The 23,865-nt window shown below is 53.8% G+C and overlaps 1 protein-coding gene across 2 annotated transcripts in view; it reads right to left on the bottom strand.

The window, feature by feature from the left end:
* Positions 1–22,442, bottom strand: part of fhl3a (four and a half LIM domains 3a) — a 24,769-nt gene extending 2,327 nt beyond the window's left edge. Inside the window, exons 1-4 of one of the 2 annotated variants that reach the window (XM_079755551.1) lie at positions 22,298–22,442; positions 4,115–4,287; positions 1,529–1,703; positions 1,159–1,328 (exon numbers count right to left, since the gene is read on the bottom strand). In XM_079755551.1, the coding sequence (XP_079611677.1) occupies positions 1,159–1,328; positions 1,529–1,703; positions 4,115–4,270 (501 nt within the window). In that variant the 5' untranslated portion in view covers positions 4,271–4,287; positions 22,298–22,442. Of the gene's footprint in view, positions 1–1,158; positions 1,329–1,528; positions 1,704–4,114; positions 4,288–8,011; positions 8,147–22,297 lie in introns of those variants that run through there. The other variant, XM_079755552.1, reaches the window with a different exon arrangement.
* Positions 22,443–23,865: the final 1,423 nt, after the last annotated feature.

Here is a 23,865-nt window from a genome sequence, read left to right as displayed (position 1 = left end):
CTCTCTTGGGGGTTCCACTCCCTTGGGGGTTCCACTCCCTTGGGGGGTCCACTCCCTTGGGGGGTCCACTCTCTTGGGGGTTCCACTCCCTTGGGCGGTATATACCACTAGAAATTCACTAGCTATCACTAGAAATGTTCTCCACCTCCCCCCTGACCGCTGAGGGTTAGGCCCATGGTTCTGGTTCTAAAGGGGTGGAGGAGGTACCTTTAACAGCACTGGACTAACCCAGGAGGGTGGGTGGAGGTTATACAGGAGAAGGGTGAGGTTCCACATGAGGGTGAGTTTCTACAGGAGGAGGGTGAAGAGGGTGAGGTTCTACAGGAGGGTGAGGTTCTACAGGAGGGTTAAGAGGGTGAGGTTCTACAGGAGGGTGAGGTTCTACAGGAGGGTTAAGAGGGTGAGGTTCTACAGGAGGGTGAGGTTCTACAGGAGGTGGGTGGAGGTTCTACAAAAGGGTGGTGGAGGTTCTACATGAGGGTGAGGTTCTACAGGAGGAGTGTGAGGTTCTACAGGAGGGTGAAGAGGGTGAGGTTCTACAGGAGGTTGAGGTTCTACAAGAGGATGAAGGGTAAGATTGTACAGGAGGTGGGTGGAGGTTCTACAAAAGGGTGGTGGAGGTTCTACAGTTGGGTGATATTCTACAGGAGGATGAGGTTCTACAGGAGGTTGGTGGAGGATCTACAGGAGGGTGGAGTGGGTGGAGGTTCTACAGAAGGATGAGGTTCTACAGGAAGGTGGTGGAGTTCTTCAGGAGGTGGTGGTTCTACAGGAGGGTCAGGTTCTACTGGAGGTGTGTGGAGATTCTACAGGAGGAGGGAGGTTCTACATGAGGGTGGTGGAGGTTCTACAGGAGGGCGAAGTGGGTGGAGGTCCTACAGGAGTTGGGTGGAGGTTCTACAGTACATAGGTGGAGGTTTCACAGGAGGAGAGTGAGGTTTCTAAACGAGGGTGAGGTTCTACAGGAGTTGAGTGGAGGTTCTACAGGAGGGTGAAGGGGGTGAGGTTCTACAGGAGGGTGAGGTTCTACAGGAGGTGGGTGGAGGTTCTACAGGAGGATGAAGGGGGTGAGGTTCTACAGGAGGATGAAGGGGGTGAGGTTCTACAGGAGGATGAAGGGGGTGAGGTTCTACAGGAGGATGAAGGGGGTGGAGGTACCTTTTTACAGCGGGTGCAGCGCGGGGCGAACTTGTCCTCGTAGCAGGGCACGCAGTAGTGCTCCTCCTTGTCGGGGATAAAAGACTTGGAGCCGATTGGCTGCTCACAGCTGCTGCAGGTGAAGCAGCTCTCGTGCCAGGTGGAGCCGCCGTACTCCAGCTTCCTGCTTCCTGCAGAGGGGGCGGGGTTTAGCAGGGCAGGGTTCTATGGGAGGCGTCACATGACATTGAACAGCAATTCCATACCACCATAACCACCCCACTCCAAGGGCCACCCAGGTTCCTCCCAACATGTGATATATACCAACCTGCTCCCGGTCAGACCCCGCCCCCCGCACCGGGCTAGAGTTAGACCCCGCCCCCCTCCTCACCGGGCATCACAGTCTGGTCGCAGGCCACGCATTTGGAGGAGAACTCGCTGCAGTAGCAGTCGTTGCAGAGCAGCGCCTCCTCCTGGCTGGTGAAGGGCTCGTCGGCCAGCGAGCGCTCGCAGCGGAAGCAGCGGAAGCAGTGCTCGTGGTAGTGGCGGTCCTCGTAGAACAGCTCCTAGAGGGCGGGGTTAGAGAGGAGCCTTAACCAATGAGGTGGCGGTCCTCGTAGAACAGCTCCTGTAGGGCGGGGTTAGAGAGGAGCCTTAACCAATGAGGTGGCGGTCCTCGTAGAACAGCTCCTAGAGGGCGGGGTTAGAGAGGAGCCTTAACCAATGAGGTGGCGGTCCTCGTAGAACAGCTCCTAGAGGGCGGGGTTAGAGAGGAGCCTTAACCAATGAGGTGGCGGTCCTCGTAGAACAGCTCCTAGAGGGCGGGGTTAGAGAGGAGCCTTAACCAATGAGGTGGCGGTCCTCGTAGAACAGCTCCTAGAGGGCGGGGTTAGAGAGGAGTCTTAACCAATGAGGTGGCGGTCCTCGTAGAACAGCTCCTATAGGGCGGGGTTAGAGAGGAGCCTTAACCAATGAGGTGGCGGTCCTCGTAGAACAGCTCCTAGAGGGCGGGGTTAGAGAGGAGCCTTAACCAATGAGGTGGCGGTCCTCGTAGAACAGCTCCTAGAGGGCGGGGTTAGAGAGGAGCCTTAACCAATGAGGTGGCGGTCCTCGTAGAACAGCTCCTAGAGGGCGGGGTTAGAGAGGAGCCTTAACCAATGAGGTGGCGGTCCTCGTAGAACAGCTCCTAGAGGGCGGGGTTAGAGAGGAGCCTTAACCAATGAGGTGGCGGTCCTCATAGAACAGCTCCTGTAGGGCGGGGTTAGAGAGGAGCCTTAACCAATGAGGTGGCGGTCCTCGTAGAACAGCTCCTGTAGGGCGGGGTTAGAGAGGAGCCTTAACCAATGAGGTGGCGGTCCTCGTAGAACAGCTCCTGTAGGGCGGGGTTAGAGAGGAGCCTTAACCAATGAGGTGGCGGTCCTCGTAGAACAGCTCCTGTAGGGCGGGGTTAGAGAGGAGCCTTAACCAATGAGGTGGCGGTCCTCGTAGAACAGCTCCTATAGGGCGGGGTTAGAGAGGAGCCTTAACCAATGAGGTGGCGGTCCTCGTAGAACAGCTCCTATAGGGCGGGGTTAGAGAGGAGCCTTAACCAATGAGGTGGCGGTCCTCGTAGAACAGCTCCTATAGGGCGGGGTTAGAGAGGAGCCTTAACCAATGAGGTGGCGGTCCTCGTAGAACAGCTCCTGTAGGGCGGGGTTAGAGAGGAGCCTTAACCAATGAGGTGGCGGTCCTCGTAGAACAGCTCCTATAGGGCGGGGTTAGAGAGGAGTCTTAACCAATGAGGTGGCGGTCCTCGTAGAACAGCTCCTATAGGGCGGGGTTAGAGAGGAGCCTTAACCAATGAGGTGGCGGTCCTCGTAGAACAGCTCCTGTAGGGCGGGGTTAGAGAGGACGCTTAACCAATGAGGTGGCGGTCCTCATAGAACAGCTCCTATAGGGCGGGGTTAGAGAGGAGTCTTAACCAATGAGGTGGCAGTATGACATTTGTGTGTTTGAAATGTTGAAGCCAGCTTCGATCTTGTTGTTTCCCCCACACAAATAATGGCGACCAGTTAGCCCACTAGCTTCAATAAGACGAGCGTGTGGCCCGGTTAGCTTGCTAGCTTCAATAAGCCAAGCGTGTGGCCCAGTTAGCCATGCATGCTAGCTTAAATTAGTTATGCTGATTGTCTACAACACTTTAACGTTTCTTCAGGAGTTCTCCTATTAAAGCAGGATCCCGTTGCCTTGATTACAGGGCACAGCAGACCTTCCCTTCACAGGGGCTGCTTTACGACCTGCGGCTCAACGAGGTTACAGTCAGTGCAGATTGAGGGTATGACTGCGCGTGGAAGCAGCCTTTAACGCGTTGCACCGCAGTCTCCCTATAGAAACCCAGCATCCAGTAATGAGGACCAGTCAATAACAGCAGCCAACCTGAGTGGATTGCCCTCAGCCAGATAATTATTTAGGGTTTATAATTAAATTTGGGCGTCTTTCAGGGTCTTTCAAAAACGATCACTTCTGTATCACGGCGCTTTAAGGACCACCTTCCTAGTAGCCAGGTCTGCTGTGATTGGTTGAACGCTTTATGTGTGTGTGTCGGCAAATTCAACCCCCCCAGAAGCTGTAAACATTGCGGGTAACCGGGACTTCTGCACTTCAGCACCGACCACTGCACACTGACGGCCCACTGTTTAGGAATTAAAGTGAGTGCAAGCGAGCTGTTTCCCGCCCTCATTGAGGGGTGTTCTCGGTGGGCGCGAATACTACCCCTGGCTCTGACTTAGATTTTTCTGGCTTAGCAGACGTGAACCATGTAAACATACGCCATATAACAGTCTAAAGCAAAGGGAAAAGTCAAAACAGCATGATATTGCCCCTTTAACATCCCGAATGTCAACTGCTCCTGAAGGACACGTGACTGAATCCAGAGATAACAGCGTCGTTAAAGGACTGAACCGAAGCAGACTCTCTGCTCATCAGTGATCCCCCTCACCCGGGCGTCGTGGGCAATGAGCTCCTTGCACTCGTCGCAGGTGTTGGAGAAGAGGCTGTCGTAGCAGGGGATGCAGTGGGGCCGCTCCTCCGACTGGATGTACTTGCGCCCGTACAGGGACTCCTTGCAGTGGGCGCAGTCGAAGCGGTCCGCCATCTTGGATCAAGCTGCGTCTGAAAGGGAGGGAGCAGGGAAACCGTGAGGCTGCGGTGCACAGCCACCGGGATGGGGGAGGGGGGGGGGGGGGGGGGGGGGGGGGTTCTGTGTTCTCTGCTGGGTTCTGTGTTCTCTGCTGGGTTCTGTGTTCTCTGCTGGGTTATGTGTTCTCTGCTAGGTTCTGTGTTCTCTGCTGGGTTCTGTGTTCTCAGCTGGGCTCCTGCGCTCCCTATTAGGTCAGCAGAACGTCCTGTCAGCTCGTCAGACACAACAGGAAGATCTCAAACAAGGGCTCCCAGCGAGAACCAGAGAACAGGAGGGGGAGAGGAGAAGGGGAGGAGAGGAGGGGGAGAGGAGGAGAGGAGTGGGGAGAGGAGGAGGGGAGGGGGAGAGGAGGAGAGGATTGGGGAGGAGAGGAGGAGAACAAACAGCTGCCGGATAACCCACCTCTCAGACTCAGTAGTTGGAAGATGGGAGAAAAGAGAGAAGTGCTGACAGAGTTCAACTCCAAAAAACAGAGAGGGGAGAGAGAGAGAGGGATAGAGAGGGGAGAGAGGGAAGGAAGAGAGAGACAAAGGGTGCATCAGAGATACACAGACACTGACAGGAAGAAACACGAACAATTCATGGATTGTAATAAAGTGTATAAACTTTTTATTGCAGGGCAGTGAAAGTGATATGTGTTTGTGTTAGAGCACCCTTGTGTCTATGAAAATGGATGTATGAGTGTTTGTTAGCTAGTGCCTGTACATGTGTGTCAGCAGACAGAAAGGTACTCTCTGTTTCAGAGATGTGTGCTGCTGAGAGCCACATGCAGTAAACATGTACACATACTGTACACATGTACACAATACTGTACACATGTACACAATACTGTACACATGTACATGTCAGGAGTGAGGGCGCACGGTTCAGTGTTTAAGAGGAGTCTCTGGTTTGAATCATTTCCTGTCTTGAGCAAGGCATTTCTTTAGCGTATGGCTGACGTGTACTAGCATGCTCACACATGCAAACACACACGCACACACACACACATGTATATATATGAATGATGGTATAAAGACACAATTTAGCAGACAACTCCTGAATGCACCAGGCCACACTGATGCTAATACACACACACACGTGTCTGTCAGCAGCGGTTCCATGACTCTCTCTCCATGCGTTGGACGTGGACAGAGGGAGGAACACCTTTGTGTTTCTACTACAGGATGAACCACCAGGAGCAGGCAGACTCCTCCTCGCTCCTCTGAACAGAGAGAGGACTCCTCCTCGCTCCTCTGAACAGCGAGAGAGAGAGAGGACTCCTCCTCGCTCCTCTGAACAGAGAGAGGAGAGAAGACTCCTCTCTCCTCTGAACAGAGAGAGGACTCCTCCTCGCTCCTCTGAACAGAGAGAGAGAGGACTCCTCCTCGCTCCTCTGAACAGAGAGAGGACTCCTCCTCTCTCCTCTGAACAGAGAGGATTCGTCCTGCCCTCCTGGTAACCCCACAGGCCCGTGGTTCTGTTCACTCTCCCCGTTGGTGGGTCTCATATCTCTCCATCTAAGGACGGAATGGATTCCACCATCTGAAACGCTGCCAGGCTCCAGGCTCTCTATGGTTCATTTCAACGTGTTTATTTTGTCTTCTATTTTATTTATAATGTTATCCTGGAACCGTCTTGATCTTTGTATTATTTTCTACTTTTCCTTTGTTGTATTTAAATCCATTATCTCTGAATACAGCCTGATGGCTGTTGATGGTTGTTTTTGCCCTGGGGTTGATGAACGAGGTCTTCTAGATCTAGTTCTAGTTCAGTGTGCTGCAGCTCTAGATGATGGACCCGTTCTCCCCTCTTTGAGACGGCACACGTCATCAGCTTGAACAACGTGACTCACGCCCAGCTCTTATCTAGCGTCTGGAACCACTGCCAGAAGGTGACAGGTGAGTGGGAGGGGCGTGGCCAGCAGGGGCGTGGTCACCTGGCGGTATCAGAGAAGGCGGGTGGGGCAGTCTGACTCAGGACTGACATCAGTGTGAGGTCAGAAGATCTGTGCTCCTCAGTTGTGTAACAACGTTGAGTCATGTGAATCGTGTTTGTTCCTGTAAAGCACTTTCTGTAATCCCATACCGCTTTCATCACAACTTGCTCCACATAGAGTGGCGAAGTCACGCCCCTTCCGGTAGAGCCCATGGGACCTATGAGATCGAAAAATATGAAGGGGTTTCAATGGAGAGAAAGTAATTATTCTGGTCCCAGTCTTTATATGCCCCGGATTACACATATGTTGTTTGTGGATTTAAATGATCATTTTTCACGTCAAGAGTTTGTCCGTTTATTGTGCAATTGTTCAGTTAAAGGCTGTAGAGAAAACACAATGAGAAAGACTACATGTCTCGTATTTGACGTCAAGCTCCCTGCGACTGGCGTGGACAAGACCGACAATCTCCCCATCGGCATAACTCTCCACATGCCCCGACTTATAATGGTTTTCACCTCTTTCGATGCTTTTATCCGCCCCTTGGAAAAAAGCGGTGAAGTGGAGCAGAGAGATCGCCGTGTCTGCACCGGAGGGGTGTTGACGTATGTCATTCTCGTCGAGAGCAGCGAGGGGCTGTAGTTCACAAAGTGGCCTCACACAAAACCTGACATTATCAAACTTCTTCCCATTATCAAAATTTTTTAATTCCTTTGCATAGAAAATTATCATTTAAATCCACAAACAACATGTGTAATCCAGGGCATATAAAGCTTACATGGACCTTATATACATTCCCTCCATTGAAACCCATTCATATTTTACAATCTCAGAGGTCCAATGGGATCTACCGGAAGGGGCGGGACTTTGCCACTCTATTCCCACCTTTTGAACTCAAAGTTGTAGAATCTTGAGCCCTTCCCATTTGGGGGTGGGGCAGAGTTGTTATCAAGGTCGTTATCAAGGAGAGGTGGCCAGACCGCACCTCTATCAAACTACCGACACTCCTGGAGGAACTGCTGACCCAGAGAGAGAGGGTCAACATGAGAGAGAGAGAGAGATGAAGAGAGAGAGACAGAGAGCGAGAGAGCGAGACAGAGAGAGAGAGAGAGTCAACATGAGAGAGAGAGAGGAAGAGAGAGAGAGAGAGACAGAGAGAGAGAGACAGAGAGAGAGAGAGTCAACATGAGAGAGAGAGAGAGAGGGAGACAGAGACAGAGACAGAGACAGAGAGAGAGAGAGAGAGAGAGAGAGAGAGAGAGAGAGAGAGAGAGAGAGACAGAGAGAGAGAGAGAGAGAGGAGACACAAACTTCAAAATAGTGACAAGAAAGAGAAGCTAGAGGGAGGATTGTGTGTGTGTGTGTGTGTGTGTGTGTGTGTATGTGTGTGTGTGTGTGTATATCGTCCTGAGTTCAACTCTTCCCAGGCCTGTGCTCCGGTACGGAGGGAGGCGTTCCCAAACATTGTGTGTTTGCTGTGAGATAGCGGGGGAACGCCAAGGCTACTGCTGCCAGCATCACTGCTCGGCACGCTGGGTCAACAGTCAGGCGGCCAATCAGGACGGGCCTCACATCGGGCAGTCACAATCAGCCGTGTTCCGAACACTCCGCCCGCTGTCTCTGGGTCGGAGGTTCCCCCAGCGCCGGGGTCCGGTAAGGGCCTGTTCCCCCGGCCACGGCGGCTAATCCCAAAGCTAAACGTAGCTTATGCTACGCTTAGCGCCGAGCCCGGCCTGGACCGATGGGGAGGAGGAGGAGGAGGAAGAGGAGGAGGAGCAGACCTTCTGGGCGGAGAACATAGAGGAGGCCTTCTGGACGGAGAACATAGAGGAGGCCTTCTGGACGGAGAACATAGAGGAGGCCTTCTGGAGGGAGAACAAAGAGGTGGCCTTCTGGACTGAGAACATAGAGCTGTAGCCTCATGGATCCGCCCAGAGGCTGCAGAGTGATGGTCCTCAGTTTATATGTGATCCATACTGTACAGGAAGAGACAGAGGAGAGTGAGGGAGGGGGGGAGGAGGTGGAGAGGAGAGGAGGAGGAGGGGATGACGAAGAGGAGAGGATAAGGAGACGAGGGGTAGGGGATCAGAAGGAGAGGGGGGAGGAGGGTAAGGGGAGGTGATGGCCACTTGAGTACATCATCAGATGAGTAGTGGCTGGCAGAGCGGAGTGAAACCAAAGAGTCTCAAACACTCTGGACCTGCTCCTCGAGGACAGCTGTCGACTGAAGAGCATGAAGTCGTCTGGGGCTGAGCCAGTACAGGAGCACCTCAGGGCAGGAGAAGCCCAGTACAGGTCCCAGGATGGGGAAGGGCCCCTGAGGTCTCCTGCCTGGATTAGGGGTCGCAGGACCAACAGGTGTTTCACTAAACCATTTGGATGAAGGAAATGTGAGCGGTTTTAAAGGTCCCCCTCCACACCTGATGGTCCGTCCCAACTACTACCAGCTGGTGTGCTCAGCGGGACAGGGGCTATGGCCAGAGGGTGATTGGGTCGATGTGATGTGTGAGGAAGATGCAAGCTAAATTAAGTTAAGGCTCACAAGGACTGGCTCATGGGACCTTACTGCCACATCGAAAACGGAAGTCGATAAAATGGACACACACACACACACACACACACACACACACACGATTCCAGTTTAAAAGGTGGTTGATGACACCCACCTAAAACTGTGTAAAGAAAAACTGTACTAAGGCCATCAATGAAACCTAAAGCTAGAAATATGATTCCATTCGACTCAAGCCCCTCTGCCTGGGAGATGGTACGCTCCATTCTGGCAGACAACATGCTGGCAGTTAAGAAGAGCTGTGATTGGGCAAAGACATCTTTCTTCTCAACAAAAGCATAAGTGCAGTCATTCTTCTCTTAATGAAACTATACCGTCCAGTTTGTTTAATACTCTCTCGATAGCAGAACCAACAGGCCGTTCTACAGCAGCAGCAGCCAACTTTGTTGTTGTTGAAAACGCACCTGCGGCACTCCTCTGCACGTCATTTATTCATCAGTGATTGGTCGGTCTATCTTGTACCGGGCTCGTGAGGTTTGATCCTGTTTATTGTGGAGTCAGACAGGAAGGTCAGGGAGAGAGACGCACGGACCACGGGGGGAGGGTCCCCGGTCGCTGTGGTGAGGACTAGGCTTTAAAAGGACGCGCTCAAACCGGTGAACCACCGGGCTCCCGGGCAGATATCTTTTGGTGTGGGATGGTTTCCACCAGTAGGTCTCCAGTCTCCAGTAGAAGGTCTCCAGTCTCCAGTAGAAGGTCTCCAGTCTCCAGTAGAAGGTCTCCAGTCTCCAGTAGAAGGTCTCCAGTAGATGGTCTCCAGTCTCCAGTAGAAGGTCTCCAGTCTCCAGTAGAAGGTCTCCAGTCTCCAGTAGAAGGTCTCCAGTAGATGGTCTCCAGTCTCCAGTAGAAGGTCTCAAGTCTCCAGTAGAAGGTCTCCAGTCTCCAGTAGAAGGTCTCCAGTCTCCAGTAGAAGGTCTCCAGTAGATGGTCTCCAGTCTCCAGTAGAAGGTCTCCAGTCTCCAGTAGAAGGTCTCCAGTAGATGGTCTCCAGTCTCCAGTAGAAGGTCTCCAGTCTCCAGTAGAAGGTCTCCAGTCTCCAGTAGAAGGTCTCCAGTCTCCAGCAGAAGTTGTTCAGCAGATGGTCTCCAGGGTCTCCAGAGTCCCCTGAGTCTCCAGGGTCTTCAGGGTCCCCAGAGTCTCCAGGGTCCCCAGAGTCTCCAGGGTCTCCAGAGTCTCAAAGGTGCAGCGGCCCCGGACCACCCGGTCAGTCCCGTTCTGTGAGGAGCCTCCCAGGAGCAGGGAGCAACGTGGGAGGAACAAGGAGCCACAGACCACAGACTGCAGCTCCAGAGACAGAGGAGCTAACCCGTCATTGTCCCTGAGCACTTAAACACCGCCTGGGGAGGAGTGGGCGGGGAGACAGCCCCAAATGAAAGGATTAATGAGTACCTGCAGGGCAGCGGCCGCACCCCCCAGCTGGCGTTTAACGGCGGTGGACTGGAGGGAGCGGACACACAGCTGAATATCAGCTTTGATGTTCCTGCACAGATACACCTGCTGAAGAACTGAACCAGAGATATAAAACCATATCATCCACACCTGTTACACCTGAACAGATCTACCAGTAGGAGAACCATAGCAACACTCTGCCAGAGACCTTCAGACCCCCAGTCTCAGAGGATGCATCGCGTGGACGGTTTACAAAGCTTTGATTTCATTCATTTCCATGACTTGATGAGGTGAGACCCTCCTGGGACCAGGACCCGGGAGGAGGAGAACCTGAGGCTATCAGAGGGCTGGTTCTGGTGTCTCCACGGTCTCTCTCTGGAGCTGTATTGCTGGCAGAGGTCACACTTTATCTCTAAACTAAAGCATGGCCTCTCTTCCCGGGACCGTCCCTCTTCCCTTCTTTCCAAAGGAAGAGCAATGACCAAACATGGGCATTCTCGCTCCTGTCCGTCTTCCTCTGGAACCTAACCTATGGCTGGGACCCTTGCTGGGCGACCTTTAAACCACAGATACCATCAGTGGAGGCTCATCCATCCTGGTCCAAACTGGCCTGAAGAACTCCCATGTAGATTTGAAATGTATACAATGTACACTTTATTCTGTATTTAGAATTATGGTGAAGGATTCACGAGCCGTGTATATATCACAACGTACAATACTGAGTTGGCAATTACTGTCGACCAAGTAGATATAATATCACTCCACTCAGGGATGATTCAGTCTGAGCAGGTTGCCTAGAAAGTCTTCTGCTGGCCAGGGTTTCAGCTCCCGCGGGAGTTTGGTTTTTACGAGAGAGTCTCACAGAGACGGGCTCCAGCACAGTTTCCCCCGGATACAAAGTGAGGCTATCGTCTCTTAGATCTGTTATGAGCCAGGCACACATCCTAACGATCTCTGGAAACTCTCGCTCAGTAAAATATGTGAGATCCGCTGTGGATCAGTCATGCTTGAATACGGTTCTCCAAAGAAGCTTAAACAATGCATATCATCGTAAACTCTCAACACCCATGTCTTGTCTTGTCTTTTATGTCTGTGTGAACGTTTAATTGTGACTGGAGCCATGTCAATAACATTTTCTGTAACCCGTGTGTAACAGACAATAAAGTCAAATTTGTCTTATGTTATCTTATGCTATATTATCTTATCCACAACGAAGAAGATCGGGAAACGACTCACGTCGGCTCGAAGGACACTTACAGACCTCGGAGTGGATAGGATAGGGGATTGGTCTGACCTCAGAGCTCCTCAAGGACCTGGAGCGGAGGATAGGTCTGACCTCAGATCTCCTCATGGACCTGGAGAGGAGGATAGGTCTGACGTCAGATCTCCTCATGGACCTGGAGCGGAGGATAGGTCTGACCTCAGATCTCCTCAAGGACCTGGAGCGGAGGATAGGTCTGACCTCAGATCTCCTCAAGGACCTGGAGCGGAGGATAGGTCTGACCTCAGATCTCCTCAAGGACCTGGAGCGGAGGATAGGTCTGACCTCAGATCTCCTCAAGGACCTGGAGCGGAGGATAGGTCTGACCTCAGATCTCCTTATGGACCTGGAGCGGAGGATAGGTCTGACCTCAGATCTCCTCAAGGACCTGGAGCGGAGGTCTGGCCTCTGTGTTCCGTGGGTCAGTAGGCACCATGTTGTCTCTCCAGAAGAGGTCCTCTGCTCTGAGCAGGGGGATAGAGCGCATCACGCCCTCGCTGCACACTCAGCACAACGACTAACGACAGCTCAGCGTCAGAGCACGGCCCGGAGCCGCAGGCCACAGCCATCAGGAGAACCCGCTCACACGTCCTCCAGGTGGTCTCCCGCTGGCTCAGCACAGCTCACTGATGTCCACACGGCCCTTACGGCCACACACACTACTACACACCCCGGCCACAACGCAAGCCCTTATTACCCAGCACACACACACTCAGGTGTGTGTGTGTGTGTGGCTCCCTGGTGCTGGCTAGCCTTGAGGTCAGCAGACAGGAAGGACGTATTTGGAAACGTGTCCAGAATTTGTGAAGAATTTGATAATTAATAGGCAAATATAATCAAAAACATTGTTTTGGAATGGATCAAATGCCATGCATTACAGAGATGGTGAACAGTCTCCTCTGTTACCGTCACTATGGATCCCATCCCTCTGGTTACTGAGATGGTAAACATCAGTTCACTTCTACCATCACTGAATTCCAAAGAGGTGGTTATCAAAGCAACTTAATGCACATTTAGATACATCCTTAGGTTCTGGACATTGGGAATCAAACCCAGTACTTTTGGGCTGGGAGTCTAATTCTTGAGCCTTTAGAGAGGCTTTCTTTAAAACACTTTCAGGGATTATATCCCCTGGACCAACGGGTCTGTCTCTAATGTGAGGGGAGGAGGAGGAACGCAGCAGAGCGACCTGCTAGCGTGACAAACGGCCGGGGTGAGGAACGTCAACTCATTTCCAGGATATTCCACTATTTTTCCTTCTCCCAGTCCGACACATCTCCATGACAACGTGTAAACAATGCCCTCATCCCCTTCGCACCATGAAGCGTTGGCGGTGACATCAGGTGCTGGCTGGAGATCAGAGGCTCCCAGAGGCCAACAGAGACCTCACCAGGAACATCTAGAGGCTGAGAGAAACCTCACAAGGAATCTCTAGAGGCTGAGAGAGACCTCACCAGGAACATCTAGAGGCTGAGAGAGACCTCACCAGAAACATCTAGAGGCTGAGAGAGACCTCACCAAGAACATCTAGACGCTGAGAGAGACCTCACCAGGAACCTCTAGAGGCTGAGAGAGACCTCACAAGGAACCTCTAGAGGCTGAGAGAGACCTCACCAGGAACATCTAGAGGCTGAGAGAGACCTCACCAGGAACATCTAGAGGCTGAGAGAGACCTCACCAGGAACCTCTAGAGGGTAAGAGAGACCTCACCAGGAACCTCTAGAGGCTGAGAGAGACCTCACCAGGAACATCTAGAGGGTAAGAGAGACCTCACCAGGAACCTCTAGAGGCTGAGAGAGACCTCAGCGGGGCCATGTCAGAGGGTTCAGAGGAGAGTCCTTACCAGGGCCATGTCAGCAGTAACAGGACTGCTTTCTTACACCATGAAAGGGGGGGGGGGCTCGACCGACTGGGGTCTCTCCCCTGGGGAGGGGGAGAGGGGACACTCCCCGGGGGGGGGGGGGGGGGGGGGGCTCTACTGACTGGGGTCTCCAGACGACCCGTAGTTTGGGAGCAGGAGGATCGAGGCGGTTTGGAAACCCAACATTCATAGTGTTTTGAAACTTGAATTCTGAAGCACAGCTTTCTGCATGAATATCTATTGAGGGATTTAATTATAGGATGAAGCTTTATTGGGGCTGGTTCTCGTGGACCTCTGTGGGTCTGTGTTTCCATCTCCAGCTCGTTTCCAGCTCATATTCTTTGATGCAGCGATGAACCAGGAACCGGTTGACTGCCAACTCTGGCCGACAAATGAGTTGATTTTGGCTGATGTCACTCTGAGTTCATCCCTGCTCGTCTGTGTGAGTATAAAGAACCCTGACACACATTCGCACACTCAAACACACACAAACACATGTAAATACACATGCGCACACACAGACACCCAGAGATACAGAAGACAGAGGCCTCGACGCCATGTCAACAAACAGACGTGCGACTGCAAGCCACCGGGACAATGGAGAACTTGTACAGACAAGTAGCCCCCGCACACACACACACACACACACACACACACACACACACACACACACACACACACACACACACACACACACACTAACAAAGGCAAGTAGAAACACACACGAATACAGGCATGCATGCACCCTCACAGACGCAGCCACATGCATGAACACACATCCCTCAGCAGCAGAAGGCTTTAATAACTCTGTGGGGACCAGGGTGGAATTAGTCCTCAGCAGCCCTTGCTTCACCACACATGTTATCAGTACATGTGACGACACATTTCACATGTCGAGGGACGGAACATCAATCTTCATTTAAATCTATTTGACTATTTTGCAGGGGATCCTAACCAACGTGACCAAGAGTGAATCAAAGACACATTCTCATTGTCATTAAGGCGTATGTAGGGTTCAGAGGTCATCTCTGTCAGGATGCCTTCAGGTGCAGACGTTGGGGTTTGAACCCTCCGGTCCCCCTGACCCGGGCCTGCGGTAAAGCCCTGAGAACGTGCTGACAGCCTCCTTCCTCTGACCCAACATGACGCCAACAAGAGCTCAGCGGCCGCGGCAGAACCTCAGCTGATGATGAGATGAGATCAGAGCTGAGGGGAGAGCGAGAGAACCAACAACCCCTCTGTTAGAACCAACCACCCTCTGTTAGAACCAACCACCCTCTGTTAGAACCAACCCCCCTCTGTTAGAACCAACACCCCTCTGGTAGAACCAACAACCCCTCTGTTAGAACCAACCACCCCTCTGTTAGAACCAACCACCCTCTGTTAGAACCAACCCCCCTCTGTTAGAACCAACACCCCTCTGGTAGAACCAACAACCCCTCTGTTAGAACCAACCACCCCTCTGTTAGAACCAACCACCCTCTGTTAGAACCAACACCCCTCTGGTAGAACCAACACTTCTCTGTTAGAACCAACACCCCTCTGTTAGAACCAACACCCCTCTGTTAGAACCAACCACCCCTCTGTTAGAACCAACCCCCCTCTGTTAGAACCAACACCTCTCTGTTAGAACCAACACCCCTCTGTTAGAACCAACACCCCTCTGTTAGAACCAACCACCTCTCTGTTAGAACCAACACCCCTCTGTTAGAACCAACACCCCTCTGTTAGAACCAACACCCCCTCTGTTAGAACCAACACCCCTCTGTTAGAACCAACCACCTCTCTGTTAGAACCAACACCCCTCTGTTAGAACCAACCACCTCTCTGTTAGAACCAACACCCCTCTGTTAGAACCAACCCCCTCTCTGTTAGAACCAACCGCACAAGACGGCCGGTCTTCACAGGCCTCTGGTGAGTGTTCTGAAGCTCTGGTCTCAGAGGTGAAATACATTCTGTCAGCACATTGTGGGCGGCCATGCTGGGTCAACGGGTTTCACCCTGTAGCGTCCTGGCTAGACACACACACACACACACACACACACACACACACACACACACACACACACACACACACACACACACACACACACACACACACACACACACACACACACACACACCTCTGAAAACATGGAACATCAGACGTTGTCGTGGAAACAGACTTCAGCAGATGCTAAGTTTGCGCCGTAGTTTCCTTGACTTTGCCATTGGTGCACGGCCCTCTGTCAGCCTTATCTCTGCTGTCAGCGGACGCTGCGCTTTATCACACATGCAAAACACCATCCGTCTCTGCCTCTGGTTACCACAGAGAGCCCCTTGTTAGGCCCGGGTAAACACTGATAGCACGGCTGAATGATGTCGCCTTCCACCAAGCCTGACTATCGCTACTCCATCTCCTACCCACACTACACACCCTCTCTCTCCTCCACCCTCTCTCTCTCCTCCACCTCCTTACCCTACACACCTGGAGCTGGTTGGAGAGGTGGAGGAGCTGGTTGGAGAGGTGGAGGAGCTGGTTGGAGAGGTGGAGGAACTGGTTGGAGAGGTGGAGGAGCTGGTTGGAGAGGTGAAGGGGCTGGTTGGAGAGGTGGAGGAGCTGGTTGGAGAGGTGGAGGAGCTGGTTGGAGAGATGGAGGAGCTGGTGGGAGAGGTGGAGGAGCTGGTGGGTTAACACTACATTGGGCTGCCTGGTTGAAGACGCCCAGTGCAGCTTTGCTCTCTCCTGCATACCGCCTCCATAGATGTGGCTGTATACTCTATCATAACATCGATATACACTTGAAACTCAAACAGCTGTTCAACAGCAGACCCGATTTCCACACTTCAAACGCTGTGGACCACAGCGTAGACCTACAACGCTACAGGCCTACGGTCTGAAACTCTGCAGACCAGGGCTACATGCTAAAGTGCTAGATGCTAAAGGTCTGCAACTCTGTAGACCAGCGCTACATGCTAAAGCTCTCAGACCTGGTGCTCCCAACTACATGCTATCAGACCACAGCACTACATGCTAAAGCGCTCCAGGCTAAAGCTCTCAGACCTAGTGCTCCATGCTACATGCTATCAGACATAGCGCTCCATGCTACATGCTATAAGACCACAGCGCCGACAGAGTCCTCCCCGGGGCGCCTGGCAGCAGAGCCTCGATCTCCAAACCTTCAACTCCGACAGATTTCCACTCAACAGCCCAACGAGGGACGGGGGAGGAGGGGGAGGAGGAGGAGGAGGAGGAGGAGGAGGAGGAGGAGGAGCAGGAGGAGGAGGAGGTGACAGTGGTGGGAGGCGAATGTTTCCAAAGTGAGGTCATCCCTCTGGCTCCCCATTGGCCGGGCCCGGTACTCTGCTTACCGTGTGTCGCTCTGCTGGAGGATCTGATCTCAGTGCGGTCGTGTTTGAAGCTCGCTGCCTCGGCCCTTCAGCGCCGCGCTGATCGCTAGCGGGTGGCCGAGCTCAGAGGACAACGCAGAGAACCGCTTCCTGATGCTAGCCAGATCCTCCTGGAATGGATAAATGGAGTCCAGCTCAATCCACAGAAAGACTTGGGATTCTGAAACCCGCTTCTACAAGAGTAGAGCTCTAGTAGCTCAAAGCTATTAGTTACCCAGAACCATATACTGCTGACACCATGCTAGTGCTATGGTTTACCGATAAGCAACACAATCCCGTGACAGCATAACAGGATGTGACTCAGTCAGCCTAATCAATAGATGTCTGGCCAATGGCGTCAGCGTGATTGAGAGCCAACTTGTCCAACGTGTCCACTCGCTCTCCTTTAATGAAGTCCCAGGTCAACAGACCGGGAGTGATGACAGATGAGGGTTTGATCTCGCAGTCCACAGACACCCCAGACACACTCTGTTTACAAGGCGAGGTCATCAGGGACTGCTGAACCAAACAACCTCCGCTCTGACCCTCGGCACTAACAGCAGCCTGAGGATAAACTGGATACCAGTCAAAGGGACGGGCTCCGTCACTCTGGAGCGAGTTACCTCCAATCAACACGCAGTTGACAGACGCCTTGCTCCAAGGCCACACTGAGAGCTCAACCTGCACCCCTAAGACACCTTGCTCCAAGGCCACACTGAGAGCTCAACCTGCACCCCTAAGACGCCTTGCTCCAAGGCCACACTGAGAGCTCAACCTGCACCCCTAAGACACCTAAGACAACAGGAGGCAGAACCTCCTGTTGAAGCCACAGTGAATCAGAGCATTTAGTCTCTGATTGACCGGGGATCAGGTCAGAGTTGGCATCGTCCCGGGGTCCTGAGCTCTCCTGAGCTCTCCATCCCAGAGGTGAACCCGCTGGGATGGAGAGCTACTCCTCTCTCTGTGAAGTGAGGGCTGAGAGCATTGAACGGGAGCCCTCAGCAGAGCCCCAGCAGGGGGGAGGGAGAGCAGGCTGCAGAGCCATCCTCCATCAGGGACCTCAGCCTCATTAGAGCGTCAGGAAGCAGCTCGATGACAGACGACCTCGGAGCTCCGACACGCCTCTCCTCCTCCTCCTCCTCCTCATTCTCCTCCTGAGGTAGGAGCCAAGAAGCCGTCCCTCACTCCTCGTAAATCAGCCTCCTGCCTCTCAGACCCAGCAGCCTCCTTTTATAGCCACTCCAGGGACACGTCCCCATGTAAGGCTGCTGCCCCCGCCGGGTGGGGGCGCTGGGGCAACACCACCCGCCGGCTGGAGGTGTGAGGCTGTAGGGCACCTCCGTCACCTAGATCAAACCCAGCACCACTCCCAAAACCAGTATCACAACCCAGCCCCACCCCCATAACCAGTATCACAACCCAGCACCACCCGCATAACCAGTATCACAACCCAGCACCACCCGCATAACCAGTATCACAACCCAGCCCCACCCCCATAACCAGTATCACAACCCAGCACCACCCGCATAACCAGTATCACAACCCAGCCCCACCCCCATAACCAGTATCACAACCCAGCCCCACCCCCATAACCAGTATCACAACCCAGCCCCACCCCCATAACCAGTATCACAACTGCACAACCACCACCTCCACCAGCTCCACCACCTCCACCTCCCTCTCCCACCACCTCCACCCCCCTCTAGCGAGCAAGGCATCGCTAGAGGATCTCTGCTCTGTGGATCTGGGCTCTGGGTCCCTGAGTCATGTCTGACGGGCTGCGGGCCTGCCCCAGCCTGCCTCCACCAACACCCATTGTTCCCTCAGCAGACGGCGGAGAGAGGGTGATGTTTACTGTTACAACCAGAGAGAGGAGAGAGGGGAGAGAGACAGGCCAGCAAAGAGAGAGAGAGACAGACGGACACTGAGAGCCAGAATGAAACCAGGAGAGGGAGAAAGAGAGATAAGCAGAGAGAGGGAGAGGGAGGGATGGAGACAATCAAGAAAGGAGAAGGGAGAAAGGAGGAGAGAGAAAGATTCCTGTAGATAGCCCTGGTGAGAGTAACATTCTCCCTTCGTGCAGAGCCGGGATTTGCTCTGTTTACCCAGCGAGGGGAGAGCTTTCTGTCCCAGCTGCACTCCAAATAAACAGCGCTACACCCAGCGCCTCTCACCCCGATCTCACCCATCTCTCACCCCAGCCCTCACCCATCTCTCACCCCAGCCCTCACCCCAGCCTCTCACCCCGATCTCACCCATCTCTCACCCACCTCTCACCCCATCTCTCACCCACCTCTCACCCCATCTCTCACCCCAGCCTCTCACCCCAGCCCTCACCCCAGCCCTCACCCCAGCCTCTCACCCCAGCCTCTCACCCCAGCCTCTCTCACCCCAGCCTCTCACCCCAGCCTCTCACCCCAGCCTCTCACCCCAGCCTCTCACCCCAGCCCTCACCCCAGCCCTCACCCCAGCCTCTCTCACCCCAGCCCTCACCCCAGCCTCTCACCCCAGCCCTCACCCCAGCCTCTCACCCCAGCCTCTCTCACCCCAGCCTCTCACCCCAGCCTCCAGGAATCGTCAAATTAGGGCCCAGTGTCTAGCAATGCAGTGAGGACCAAATATGGGCATAAAGAGGAAGCCAGTGTGTCACCCTCTCAGAGTAGTAAAGCTGACAGGAGCCTGACTCACATTGACTCCACACTAACCCCAGCAGCCAAACCGCCAGTATCTCAGGGTAAGAACCTCCAGGAGCTGGGGTCGGAAGACAAGGTACCATTATGGATCTGCACTGACACAGTTCTGATTACGGATTGGAAATCAATCCAAGTCAGACCAGGCCGCGAGGTCTCCGTCTGACATGTTGATGACATGTGATGTGGACGTGTTTTAATTGAGTGTGTGTGCGTTTGTTGTGTTTGTGTCTGTTTATTGAAGTGCTGTGTGTATGTGTCTGACTGCTGTGGATGTGTATTTGTGTGCGTGTATGTTATTGATGGATGTGTGTCTGTGTGGGTGTGCGTTTGTTTGTGCGTATGTGTTTGTGTTAGCATGTGTGCGTGTTGAAACCTTGAGTTCTTGAGCAACTCTGCCTGTTTGGACAAAAGTCGTCAGTTGGAGCCAGGTCTGATTGTCCCTGGGCAGCGCTGCCTGGCATCAGGGTGCTGGCAGCAGTTACAACACAGCACAGACAGACACAGACACACACTTCACACCTCGCAACCAGCAGCTGGTGGTCTCCGTCGGTAGAGACCCAACTACCCTGGCGTTGAAAAAGGCCGGAGCTCAACAGCTCTATGTGTAGCGTAGCGTAGCTCTATGTGTAGCGTAGCTCTATGTTTAGCGTAGCTCCATGTGTAGCACAGCTATACGGTTCGCGTAGCGTAGCTATATATGTAGCGTAGCTCTATGTGTAGCGTAGAGAGAGAGAGAGAGAGAGAGAGAGAGAGAGAGAGAGAGACCAGGCTGAGAAAGAGAGAGAGAGAGAGACATATATTCAGCAACAGTGAATATCTCACATACGACCCCCTGCCCACCACATACAGGAAGTATGAGGTCACTTCCTGCCCATTCAGAAACTAGACACACACTCCAGCTGCTGGCCAGCATGTGACTGCCTACTATACACACAAACACACACAGACACACACGTGAGCGCGCAAAAACATCCTGAAGTCCCACAACACAAATAATACAAACCTGAACCTTAAATTGTAAATATAAAGTCAAAAGTCAAAGTCCAATTTAATGTATAGCACAGTATCAGACACGGTGATTATTCGAAGTGCTTAAGAAGAATAAGTGTGCGCGCGCACGTGCACGTGCGTGTGCGTGCGTGTGTGTGTGTGTGTGAGTGTGCGCGTGTTATACAAGCGTTACCAAGGAGCAGCTCATATCAAAGTGTGTCCAGCTGATGTCCGTCTCCAGGGTAACCACAGCTGCCGTGGCCCCTCCCCCCGGGGGTCTCCGGTGTCGGGGGGGCAGAACGCTCCAGCCTGCACCTCCTCCCCCTTAAGGCCCCAAGCTGGTCAGCCAGCCTGCACCTCCTCCCCTTTAAGGCCCCAAGCTGGTCAGCCAGCCTGCACCTCCTCCCCCTTAAGGCCCCAAGCCGGTCAGCCAGCCTGCACCTCCTCCACCTTAAGGCCCCAAGCTGGTCAGCCAGCCTGCACCTCCTCCCCCTTAAGGCCCCAAGCCGGTCAGCCAGCCTGCACCTCCTCCACCTTAAGGCCCCAAGCTGGTCAGCCAGCCTGCACCTCCTCCAACTTAAGGCCCCAAGCCGGTCAGCCAGCCTGCACCTCCTCCCCCTTAAGGCCCCAAGCTGGTCAGCCAGCCTGCACCTCCTCCAACTTAAGGCCCCAAGCCGGTCAGCCAGCCTGCACCTCCTCCCCCTTAAGGCCCCAAGCTGGTCAGCCAGCCTGCACCTCCTCCACCTTAAGGCCCCAAGCCGGTCAGCCAGCCTGCACCTCCTCCCCCTTAAGGCCCCAAGCCGGTCAGCCAGCCTGCACCTCCTCCCCCTTAAGGCCCCAAGCCGGTCAGCCCTACGCAGGACTGGAGCTCCATAGGGCTAGGGCCCCCCGACACACCTCCTCCCTACAGACACACACCTCCTCCCTACAGACACACACCTCCTCCCTACAGACACACACCTCCTCCCTACAGACACACACACCCCTACAGACACACACCTCCCCCACACACACACACACACCCCCCAGTAGATGGATAGTAGTGGTGAGGGCAGACAGAGAGCCAGTCAGCTCTTCCTTTCTGTCACAGCCTACATCCTGTCTGCACCTGCTACTTCCTCTGTATTACATCCTGCTTCCTGCCTTCACATATTATTTCCTGTCCGTTGCAACCAGTGTCCAGTTGGAGGCGCCTGTCCCATCCTACTTCCTGTTTACCACCTGGTTCTTCCTGCCTCGGAAGAGCAGAATTGTCTGATGATGCAGTAATAGAGTCTGTCTGTGTGTGTGTGTGTGTGTGTGTGTGTGTGTGTGTGTGTGTGTGTGTGTGTGTGTGTGTGTGTGTGTGTGTGTGTGTGTGTGTGTGTGTGTGCACCAGCGAGCTTGGGTATGTGCAGGGGTGTGTGTCTGTATTGTGTGTGTCAGCGTATGTGTGTGTCTGAGAGATGAGGGAGTCATCTCTTCCCCCCCCCCACCAACATGTGGCCCCTGACAGCAGGCCGGACACAGCCTGGTCCAGCACCCAACAGAAGCACCACCCAAGATTTAGGACCCTCCGTCGGTGCTCCGTGGGTCTTTTTATGGGTGACCACCGAGCGGTAGAGATGACCTCTGGGCAGCAGCCGCATTCCCCATGGGGAGCATTCCTCAGAGAGACGGAGTCTGGGCAGGCAGACGGTCAGAGCCGCTGCTCCATTCATCTGACGGCCGATATCTCAACACACGTCTGCTGCACAGACAGCGCAACTAACGGCCTCCGAACAGACATCCATCAGACCTCCATAAGACCTCCAACAGACCTCCGTCAGACCCGAACGCGTGCGTTCACTGTTTCAACATGAAGTCAGAGAGAAGGGAGGCCGAGGGGAGACGAATATAAGCAGGGAGAAAAGGAAAGCTGAAGAGGAAAGTGTAATAAGGGATCTCTCTTCTTACCGCAGCGCTGCCCACCACTTTGAGCCCGACGGCGGTAGAACCTCCGCTCTCGCCGCTCCGTGTCACGTCGCTATTCCCGGGACGTCGCCGGACGCAAAGCTCAACTTCAGCCTCACTTTTCCCTGAAGTCGGTCCTGTGTGCGGAGGAATGATAGAGCCAGCCGGCTACTTCTGTTCCTCACTGAGGAAGTTAGTGAGTCACAGACCCCGCCCCCTGTGGAGGAGGACACACCCCCTCCAGCCCCCCAGCTGAACGGGAGACTCTGATGCTCCAACTTCAGAACTTTCTCTCACTTCTCAGCAGAAAGGAGAAACAACCCGTCTGACCTCCTGCACGTGTTCAGAGGAACCTGTCTGCTGCTCAAGGGGAACCTGTCTGCTGCTCCATAGGAACCTGTCTGTTGCTCCAGAGGAACCTGTCTGCTGGTAACACTGCTGTTTGAGTCAATGTTGCGCTTGTTTCTTTTTGCGTGCTTATTGAAACATTATTAAACATTGTTTTACGTTTATTAAACATATTTCATGATATCAGCTTTAACTGTTGCCCCCCAGAGTCGCCTTATGAAGGTTATCCAACTTATGGAGTTCTCCAGACCCCCTGCACGCTGAACCCCAAAAGACCTGAGGAACCGGAGCTGGAGTCTGAGGAACCAGAGTCTGAGGAACCGGAGTCTGAGGAACCGGAGCTGGAGTCTGAGGAACTGGAGTCTGAGGAACCGGAGTCTGAGGAACCGGAGCTGGAGTCTGAGGAACCGGAGCTGGAGTCTGAGGAACCGGAGTCTGAGGAACCGGAGCTGTAGTCTGAGGAGCTGGAGTCTGAGGAACCGGAGCTGGAGTCTGAGGAACCGTAGTCTGAGGAACCGTAGTCTGAGGAACCAGAGATGGAGTCTGAGGAACCGGAGCTGGAGTCTGAGGAACCGGAGCTGGAGTCTGAGGAACCGGAGCTGGAGTCTGAGGAACCGGAGTCTGAGGAACCAGAGTCTGAGGAACCGGAGCTGGAGTCTGAGGAACCGGAGTCTGAGGAACCGGAGTCTGAGGAACCAGAGATGGAGTCTGAGGAACCGGAGCTGGAGTCTGAGGAACCGGAGGTGGAGTCTGAGGAACCGGAGTCTGAGGAACCGTAGTCTGAGGAACCGGAGCTGGAGTCTGAGGAACCGGAGTCTGAGGAACCGGAGCTGGAGTCTGAGGAACCGTAGTCTGAGGAAGCGGAGCTGTAGTCTGAGGAACCAGAGCTGGAGTCTGAGGAACCGGAGTCTAAGGAACCGGAGCTGTAGTCTGAGGAACCGGAGCTGGAGTCTGAGGAACCGGAGCTGGAGTCTGAGCAACCGGAGCTGGAGTCTGAGGAACCGGACCTGGAGCCCTGAGGAACCGGCGCTGGAGTCCGAGGAACCGGCTCTCATCAGCGCTCCTGTGACGTCACTGTGACTCACCGCCAGGGAGCAATGCTCCGCCTCCAGGTGAGCGGTTTGTTCCTCCAGGTGAGGGGTTTGTTCCTCCAGGTGAGCAGTTTGTTCCTCCAGGTGAGCGGTTTGTTCCTCCAGGTGAGCAGTTTGTTCCTCCAGGTGAGC

The sequence above is a fragment of the Pollachius pollachius genome (genome assembly GCF_949987615.1).
Source record: "Pollachius pollachius genome assembly, chromosome: 1".
Taxonomy (NCBI): domain Eukaryota; kingdom Metazoa; phylum Chordata; class Actinopteri; order Gadiformes; family Gadidae; genus Pollachius; species Pollachius pollachius.
This window is presented reverse-complemented; position numbering and strand designations above follow the sequence as displayed.